Source organism: Antrostomus carolinensis, unplaced genomic scaffold (genome assembly GCF_000700745.2).
Source record: "Antrostomus carolinensis isolate BGI_N321 unplaced genomic scaffold, ASM70074v2 scaffold34295, whole genome shotgun sequence".
Lineage (NCBI taxonomy): Eukaryota > Metazoa > Chordata > Aves > Caprimulgiformes > Caprimulgidae > Antrostomus > Antrostomus carolinensis.
The window spans coordinates 47044-56818 of NW_010319053.1; the positions used below are offsets into that span (position 1 = coordinate 47044).

The following is a 9775-nucleotide window of genomic DNA, read 5'->3' on the forward strand; positions in this document are numbered from 1 at the left end:
AGATTTAGTATTGTACATCAATTGTTATGGTTTGAAAATGATAATCTGATCCTCTACTTATTTTCTTTGAAGGCACAGCTGCACAGTTCAGAGGAAATTTGTTTTGTACAAGTACTTGCATGATGGCAGCAGAATACTGGAGCCTTGGGATACTAAGCTATGTACATCGAGATAATGCCTATCTCCTTCACACACTGAGAGTGGTATCTTGATTTTTAGCTATATGGGTCATCTTTCAGTAGAAGATGTCTCTTTGCACTGTAATTTGCATAAATTTATACAGAAATCATAGTTAGAAAATAAATATGAATGAACATGGTAAGTCACTCTTTACACATGTCTTTCAGAAGTGTCTCTTGCTGCTCAGTCTTCTATTTTCAATTTAAATTCCACTTTTCCTTCATACGGATCATGAACATTATCAAAGGTAATTCCAGCTCCAATGATTTTGCACACTATTCTCAGTTCTACGTTCCTCGTAATGTTGAGAAATTTCACAGCTACCAAAGGGTTGCTGTAGCTGGGCTAAGAGGAAAGAAAAAAAACAAACAAATTTACACTACCAATTTAAAAATAATGTCTTAAAATTAGCCTTCTCTAGTATCCTTAAGATTGCAGTGATGCTCCATATGTTTCATCTTACACAAAGATAAAGAAGAAAAGTGATATTGAGATACATGAGCACCCACCTGTGCCTTTTTTCCGTAGTAGGGGAAGTAGTGCAGGTTGAAGGTTCCATTCACCGGGTAGTAGTCCACCTCCAGCGGATGAGACTCCTTGCCCTGTTTGTGAAGCAAGAAGGTGGCTCTGTTGGCTGGGCGATCGTAAGCCAGCCCTGGGCAAGTGTTTCCCTGCTGCTAAAGGCTGCGTAGCGTGCATTAAAACTCAGGTGCAGCAGTTAGTTTAGCACTAATCTTATTTTTATTTTCAGATAAAAGTGGAAATACCCTGCTGTTACTATTGCCAGGAAAAACAGGCAAGTGTTCTTCCACAGCAGTTGGGAATTCAGTGAAATGTGCAGAGACTGAAGGAGCTGCTCTGAGCCGTGAACTTCACTAGTGGGGGCTGAGAGCAAGCAGTAAATGTTCTTTGCAGCTTGGAAAAACAATTTTTCAGGTGATTTAAAAGAAAGCAAACTTTTTTGTTGTTCTTAAGATGTCTGCTGGTGCAAGAAATTGCACAGAACTGTGTATATTCCCAGTATTTGGCCAGAATGATCTGATTTCCAGAGCTGCGGCGTAATCTTTCTGGTCAGAACTGCACTGCACTTGCTATCAAGAGCTGCAGTGCTTGAAATTTTTGAGACTCCGACTCCATACACTTACCACGTATGTGCAGTCCACTCTTGGTGCAGTGCCATTGCCAGGGAAAAATTTGATAATCTGAAACAGAAAACACATTTTTTGTCATCTTGGAAATTGTTTCGAGATAAAACCAAGCAAGCAATTAATTGACCTTCACATGCCACTTCCTGGGGAGGTACTTTTTTCAAGGGCGTGTATTGATAGAACAAGGGGTAATGGCTTCAAACTGGAAGAGGGCAGATTTAGATTAGATATGAGGACAAAATTCTTTCCCGTGAGGGTGGTCAGACACTGGAACAGGTTGCCCAGAGAAGTTGTGGCTGCCCCCTCCCTGGAAGTGTTCAAGGCCAGGCTGGATGAGGCTTTGAGCAACCTGGTCTAGTGGAAGGTGTCCCTGCTGATGGCAGGGGAGTTGGAACTAGATGATCTTTAAGGTCCCTTCTAACCCAAACCATTCTATGATTCCTGTGTTTCTGTGTAAGTTAAACAGATCATCTTGTCTTATGTACCTGGGTAATAAAAATTATGTTGTGGCTGGATATTTAAGAAGCCAGGCTCAGTGCTGCCCAGGATGGGCACTGCAGATGGGATCTTGCCTTCTGGCAAGTCCAGCTCATTTGCCTGCCTGTACTGCCTGCTCTCAGCTGGGAGTCAAGAAAGGAAAAGGTGAATCTCTGTGCCTCTCATCATACACCTTATTAGAAAACCTTGGCTTTGGCAAAGACTCCTGGTCCCATTTGATCCTACAAAAATAGTGGGGTCACGCCCTAGAGCAGCAAAGGCAAAAGGAGGTAAAGCCTCCCCATCACTTCCTGCCTGTGCCGGTGTGCAGCCCTGCCGAAGGAGGCTCAGGCTTTTTGGGGAAAAGCCTGTGATGATTCATCTGCCAAAATCAGGGGCACAGCTCTCCTCTCCCAGCTGGACCTTGCTCAGATTCTTGGAAAGATTCATTGCCCAAGTCTAGGGTTCAAACCCAACCAATAATGAAGTACTTTTGTCTATCAGTAACCGATAGGGAATATGAATTCTTCACTTTGTACTGAAATTGAACTAGAAGGCTTAGAATCTTACCTGAAAACAAAAGAAAATGCTTTTGTCTATGCCTTTGCCTATGTCCTGAAAAAAATTACAGGAGGGATGGAAGATTCCCTTTTTCCTCTCTCTGTCTCTCAAAAAAAAAAAAAAAAAAAAAAAAAGTGTTGATGGTTTTTACTGGAAAAATACCCACCAGGTTTGAATTTTGTTTTTACAGGCTCTGCTAAAGATTTTCTTTGCAGCCTGGAGAAATAAGGAGTACAAGTATCATGTCTCTGAAACCACCTCAGTTACTGTCACATCTTAACACCTCAGCTGAAGGCACAGGATTGCGGTATTGCAGAATGGAACTGGTTTACCGACTAGTTTGTTGGATGAGAGCGCTATGGAGATGCTAACAAAACTAAACAAACCCCAAAGCTTTAGAGAGTCAGCTTACAGATCACTTTTCTCTCTGTTACTTTCCTAGGGGTGGTGACCAAGGCTTACTATTTCTCTGGTAACTCCAGAGGTCTCTCAAGGAAAGCACAGGAGTTTGTTTGTCTTCCCAGTACAAAGCAGAGATTAGAGCCCGTGACAGCGGACGATGTCGCAGCTCCCCAGCAGAGCTATCGGGACTTTTTTTATTGGTGAATTCTTTCCTGGTCAGCACGTTGAGCTTGTACTTACCCTGTTCATTTTTATAATAAAACAGGGTTTTCCTTCTGGAAATCCAAAAGTAGGATCTGTGATGCCAGAGCAGTTTTGAAGCATATCTGAGGTAAATTTGCAGGATAGTTTTGTTTTATTTGGACCATCGAAGGTGTCCTGAATGAAGTATGTGTCACTGGTGCAGTTGATGTTCAGATGCTGAGCAGCTGGTGTATATGCTAGATGTGTGAAGGAAGAAAGAAAAAATCCCCTCTGAAATTTTTCATATATAAATTATACATTCCAGTATCTGGATGGAGGTTATATCATGGGAAACTACTTCAGTTGTCATCAGATGGAATGAGGAAAGTTTAAATTATTTGGGTTTGTGTTTTCTTTTTTGAATACCCAGGCACAGAAAAAAAAAGAGATCAAATTGAGTTAAGGCTGTCAATTTGTGTTGTTAGCTCCATATAAAGTCCATTTAAAATACATTTTTTTTCAATATGTGTATGAGAAACACAGAAAAACGATACTAAGCCTCACAAGGAATATAAATGTGTTAAGACACAAAGAGGCAAATGGAGCACCTAACCTATGTTGACTATACTCTCTGATGACACTATGCAACAGCTTCACAAGACTTATGGTACTTTTTAGTCACAGACAATGTGAGATTAATTTAGATGATACTAGTTTTGAAGACCTTTTTTTACCCTCTTCCTTCAAACTTCCTATAAATAATAGTCTATTTTATTAAGGCTATTCAGGATTTTAAAAAGTAAAAGCTCTGAAGCATCAACTAAAAGCTCTGCTTTAATAGACTTATTTGCATATGTTCGATTTATAGATTCATGAGGTGATTTGCTCAACCCTTTCAGAAGAAGCATTCTCCACTCAAAATCTCTGATTTCAGAAGGACAAATAGAAAAGGGAAACATGGAGGTTCTCAGACTTAATAAGGGAGACACGACAGGATGTTTCTTCAGTATTAGGCAGGAAACCTCATTTTTACCTGTCAGAAAAGTCTGAAGAGTTGTCACTAAACCTTCCCAAGTTTTGTTGTCAGATACGTTGTAATAGATTTGTAGTCCTCTATCCCCATAAACGTCAGGTCGTAGCGTTACACCTTCATGGAGGAAGAAAAGGGAAGGCAAAGCAGGGGAGAGGTGCCAGGCAGAGATTTGTTTATTTAAATTGACAATAGCAATTATGCTGCATCAAGACTTGTTGTAAAGTAGGAGATCCCCAGGTTTTGCTGGAGAAGATTTTAACCATGTACAGAAACCATCTCAGCACCAAGTTGTTCAAGTGAAAACCTAAAAAGCCTCTGCTACTGCTGAACTCTTTATTTTTCAAGTATATCCATGCTGTTGTCAGAACAGCTTCCAAAATCATTCCAGCAATTGCACTGGATTTCCCCAGGACTTGTTAAAAATAACAGTTATAATAGTCACGCCAGGTTAAAGAAACAGATCACACTGCGGTGTGAGAAACAGCTTCTGAAAAAGCCACACTCAGTATTTTACAGTAATTATTTTGCCAGCAAACATCAAGCTTACTGAATCTTGGGAAAGGAAACTTCAAAATTCAGCAACAGGCAGACAGAATAATTTTTAGGGCTACAGCTTTGAGTAATTTTTTCCTTCCCGTTGCTTGTAAAAACAAACCATTGGAGGGGTGATGTTTTAGCAGTGTGCAGGTGATTTCTTGCTGATACCGTCTTGTCCCTCCCCATTCTCACTTCATGTCCCACAAATCTTTATTTCTAATCCCACGTGTCTTTGTCTTATTTTTACTTGCTTGAGCGCTGGCACAACATATCCTACTGGGGAGGGATTCCTGCTCTCCCATGGACTTTCCATGCTGCCAGCAAGCATGGAAATACCCACCCCAGGCTGCTCACCCAGCACCCCTCCGTCTTGCGAGGCACCCAAAAACCCTCCAGGGTGCTTGGGGAGCTGGAGTGGAACCAAGAGTTTCCCCAGGGGCTGACCCTTGCCTGTGGGGAGAGGAGGTGTATATTTATATTTATATATATATTTTATATTTTTTTTCTTGCATATAAATATGTAAAAATGAATAAATGAATATGCTAAATTTTAATTTTTTTTTTTTTTTTTAAAGCCTAGAAGTGTTTTCAGGCAAAGGTTAAACTTTGCGGGGATCATCTGGGGAGAATCGGAATCGACCTGATTTATTCCATCTTTGTCTCTCCTTGCGCCCATGCTCTGCAGATGCCGCCCAGCCCAGCCCAGCCTCGGGCAGCTGCTGTGGGAGCCTGCGAGGGTCTGGCCGTGGCAGTACCTGGGGATTTCAGCTGGTCTTGGTAGTCTGGCTCATACGGATTCACCGTCCTCATTAACGAATAAATGGAGAGTGCAAACAGCCCCGACATCACCACGTAGAAAGCCAAGTAGTACAGGCTGATCCATACTGTGGAAAAAAAATGAGGGTAAAATCTCATTTTTCGAGCAAGACAGTGCAGTGATCCCTCCGTGTCTGGGACCATCCTGGCAGCAGCAGCTGTCTCCTTTCCACCGTTGGCCCCAGGGAGGTTTTCCCTGCAGAGGGACTGATGTTTTGGATCTTCTTCTCTATACTCAAAAGAATATTCTTCTAGAATAATTTGGCTGTAATTTGTTCAGTTTTACAAGGGTTTTTGAAGTAGTTGGTACTTAGCCCAGATTTTTTTAAAGTTTAGAAGATTGTGTAGCTTCTTGAAGTCACTTCATGTATTAAGACCATTTATCTGCTCATTAACATGGACAATGAGGGTGGTGAAACACTGGAACAGGTTGCCCAGAGAGGTGTAGAAGCAGCATCCCTGGAAGCATTCAAGGTCAGGCTGGAGGGGCCTCTGAGCAACCTGATCTAGTTGAAGATGTCCCTGCTCACTGCAGGGTGGTTGGACTAGATGACCTTTAAAGGTTCCTTCCAACCCAAATCATTCTGTGACTAAACAACAGCAAACTAAGCCGAGGTATGTCTTTGGCAAAAACAGGTTGCTCCATGTGTTATTTGGATGATAGATGTCAACATTTCAAGTGCGTTGATTTTAGACCCATATCACTTCACTGCCTTTTACAGCTGAAATCAAAATGTGTCACCTTGCTGGTTTATTCTAAATATAGATTCTGTCTGTATATGCATAATATGTCTTGCAAACGGCTGCTGCCCTACAAGCAGCCAGTGGTTATTTCTGGGGGGGCTGATGGAAACCGCTCCCTGTAATCATTGGTGCCTCATCGCACCTTCTTCTCTCCAAACTGGAAAGGCTCACATTACGCTTTCATTTTCTGTAAAATTCTGGTTTTAAGAGTGGACAATAAGCTATGCTTGTGGGCTTCAAGGTAGAAAAAAATCACCTGGAAACTTGCAGCTACTCTTACGGTCTGTGAGAAGAACAGAGACCTTCCTTACAATGGTCAGGGCTGCCCTTCCCAGAATGCAGACGAGAAAACATATGGTTGTTGTAGACACAAGTTTGCCTATGGGCAAGGAGACAGCTGAAATATGCACTAGTGATAAAAGGGGAGATCTACTGAGCAGACAGTAATTCAGAAAGGAATTTCAGAAAAGCAAAATGTTTTTCCAGATAACTGGACAAAACCCACCAATTCAGCAAAATTCTCCATATACCGGAACCCCCTTTGGTCAGCAATGTCAGAACCACACTGTAACCGTCACCCTTAGCTATTAGTAAGTTAACTGTTAGTGTGTTAAGTTTTGTTCTTTTGAAGTACTTGTTCCAAAACCAGTTTAAAGTCTTCTTACATTTTCAGGAATTACTTGGATCAATGTTTTGATCTAATTGACTTAGCTTATAGGCCACCCTAAAAGTGACTCAGCAGCCTATATGAGAACTGATGTTTTTAACAAGTACAACACATCTACCACCACGTTATGTCCCATTCATTAGGATGACACCTTCACCACCACCACCCCCTAGGATTTTTTTAAGTGTACCAGAAGAAGAAAAGATTTTTGTGTATGAAAACCTACCCCAGTTAATTAAGGTCCTTCCCATAAAAAGTTTTGTTTCTGGATTCCAGACAAAACGACGGAAATTTTCCATCCGTTCGCTGCAGGTCTTCTTTTCATTTAAAGTTGCCATTTTCTTACAAAATTTCCCCAAAATGCGTCCTCCTCAGGAACTAAGAAATTCAACCAGTGCCCAAACAGTCGTCCAGGAAAAACACTTTGGTTTTTATACTTTCTTCTCTGCTGAAGGTCACCGAGATTATTTCCTATACCAATGAAAGCCCCTGCTTGCCGTTATCAACCCGCAGCAGATAGAATTCTTTATAAAGGGTGTTGATAATACTCAGTGTTAAGGCTGGCAAAGGAAAGTCAGTTCCTATCAAATGCCCTTCTCCTTTCTCTTACCACCTTAGCAGATCAGACGAGTTACGCATTTTGCAGAGGGCCCGTAGGGCTTGCGATAGACCTGGAGCGATAGCTGTTATCAGAGCAGATAAAGAAAAGGAGAACTTGTTTCTCTCTAGGTTTTCCCTTCCCTTCTCCTTCCCTTCTCCTTCCCTTCTCCTTCCCTTCTCCTTCCCTTCTCCTTCCCTTCTCCTTCCCTTCTCCTTCCCTTCTCCTTCCCTTCTCCTTCCCTTCCCTTTTCCTTCCCTTTTCCTTCCCTTTTCTTTTTTTCCAGTTAACCTGCAAATAGTGGATATAAATCTCTCACTACAGCCCATAGCCATCTGTTGGGATATAGGGGATGGCAGCAGGAGCGAGTGGGGGAAAAGCACCATTTCCCAGAGTGTTTGCCATGTTGTGCAGCCACGAAAATAAAGAGAAATGTTTTCCTGCTTTCTGTAGGGAATGTTTTTAGGTGATCTCTGACAATGCTAACTAAGCCTCAGAGGGTATCCCCACCTCATTTGCTGCCTGTCTCTGTCTCCTTCATAGCACGCCATAGAAAAAGCAGAAGAAAGCCAAGGGAGAGAAAAAAAAATGTATAATGAAAGTTTTGCCATACAAGTATATGACAAGGCAGAGCAGAGAATGTACAGGTGACATTTAACCACCTTTTCTATCTGCTTTAACCCAAATGCTGTGGCGTGTTTGGAGGCAGACACCCAACCCTGAGCTTGCTCTGTGCGCACAGGAGGAGCAGGACTGGAAAGTGTCCCCAGCAGCTCCCCACAGACAGAAAAGCAAAGGGCCCACAGCAGATGGCAGAGCCGGTGGGCTCTCTAAACACCCCTGCTGCGAGGGCAGCTTGGGTTTCAGAAAGCCCTTCCAGAAGGCTCACTGGTGTCCTCGCTGCTTGTTGAAATTGCTCACTAATGCTCTTACTGTCTTATTGAACCCCAATAACGTCAAACCCTGAAATTGCCTGGTGAATTCAGCAGGGCCAGGTTTTCATCCCTTTTAACCAGGTATGTTGGCGTGCCCTGCCTTTCACTCACTTCACAGGACATGTTGTGAGACAAAGTCTTTAAAATGGGCATATATTAGCTGTTAGACTCCGGGTTATTTGGACACTGAGACAGCTGTAGCTGAGCCTGTCAGCTGGAGTAATATGGCAGGGTTGTTCTGTCAGCTAAATAACGCTGAGTTTCTGAACATAGAGATTTACTGTGCTTTCCTGGCTCACATCAGGCCGTGTGATAGTTTGGTGTAATAGCCACCAATTTGAGGTGATTTAACTTATTTTCAGATGATGAAATAGGAGTCAGGCCAAGTAAAAGAATACAGACATTGTGACCAATTTGTATGCCTCACAGAAAGGAGAGGGGAGTGAACAAAAAGGTACTTTTAGTCGTTACACCATGAGCTAACTGATATTCAGGACAAATGTGGGGGGTTTTTAAAGTTAAAATAAGACAAGGAGACTGGGCAGCGGCCTGAAAATGATGAAACAGCTGCCCAGAGGTTAAAAGGCTTGTGAAGGCTCCCATGTAGCAGTTTCAGAAATAAGAGCAGAAGTGTGAAGAAGAGGTTAGGGCCAAAAAATAGGGAGGGAAGTAGCAGATCTTCAGCAAGATTTAGCCTTTTCTGTATCAAGCAGGAGTCCCTGAGGTGAATGCAATGGAAAGGAGCAACTGGACTCAGTGAGATGTGGAGTTGGAAGCTTTAGGATGAAGCACTTTCTGTACTGCTTGCAGAAATGTGATAATTTAACAGTACATGGACTTCAGTAGGCAACTAAATCTAATCAACAAATTAATTCTTAATAATGAAATTAAATCCCGAAGTATGTTCAAAAGGAAAATGTTGTTATTTCTGTTTTCACACAGTGAAGACGATGTAGAAATCGGCAGGGAGCAAGTGTCTGCACAGGAGGTGAAATGGAGCCTCTCAAAACATGGGAGTTTGTACTCCAGCAAAACCGAGGCCAAGGATTTCATGTGCTCTTATTATATCCTGTCTGTTCCCATCTATCGCTGGCTGGGGAACCTATAAGTCAGCTGAGTTCAGCACCACTTGCCCAGGTGTGTCCATGCAGAGTGAAGGAGACTGTAAAACCAGGAGGGCAAGAAGGGCACAGGGCAGCTCAAGGGGAGTGTGCAGGCAACAGGAGAGGAGCACCATCAGCTGCTTTCATCCCAATGGGGTCAAAGAAATTTGTTAGGATTTGCATCTTACAGAAAAGGCAGGAAAATGATGGTTGAAGGAAAGGAAAGACAGATTTCAAATGGAGATGGAGGGGCTGGCTGCTTTCAATGCTGCCTGTAACCTGGGGATGCTGGTCAATAGCTGAACATGAGCCAGCAGTGTGCCCAGGTGGCCCAGAACGCCAACAGCATCCTGGCCTGTATCAGAAATAGTGTCATCAGCAAGACCAGGAA

General features: G+C 42.6%; 1 protein-coding gene across 2 annotated transcripts; it reads right to left on the bottom strand.

The window, feature by feature from the left end:
• Positions 1-363: 363 nt before the first annotated feature.
• On the bottom strand, positions 364-7204 carry ATP4B (ATPase H+/K+ transporting subunit beta). Of its 2 annotated transcripts, none has more exons than XM_010169142.1 (7): positions 6975-7204; positions 5277-5405; positions 3985-4098; positions 3009-3208; positions 1326-1382; positions 690-782; positions 364-525 (listed from the first exon to the last, which is right to left on the bottom strand). In XM_010169142.1, exons 1-7 carry the CDS (start codon positions 7084-7086, stop codon positions 364-366), a joined length of 867 nt encoding a protein of 288 aa, XP_010167444.1. In that variant the 5' UTR covers positions 7087-7204. The 2 variants fall into 2 exon arrangements, with proteins under 2 accessions (XP_010167444.1, XP_010167443.1); XM_010169141.1 differs by having other exon boundaries at positions 1320-1382; positions 6975-7086.
• Positions 7205-9775: the final 2571 nt, after the last annotated feature.

Bases quoted from the DNA above. Each gene is read 5' to 3' on its own strand.
- ATP4B (XM_010169141.1), bottom strand. From the start codon at position 7,086: ATGGCAACTTTAAATGAAAAGAAGACCTGCAGCGAACGGATGGAAAAT. The intron at 4,099-5,276 runs GTACTGCCACGG...TCCTCCATGAAG, and splicing joins AGACCAGCTGAAATCCCCAG to GTGTAACGCTACGACCTGAC. The intron at 1,383-3,008 runs GTAAGTACAAGC...TTTCTGTTTCAG, and splicing joins TTATTATAAAAATGAACAGG to ATTATCAAATTTTTCCCTGG.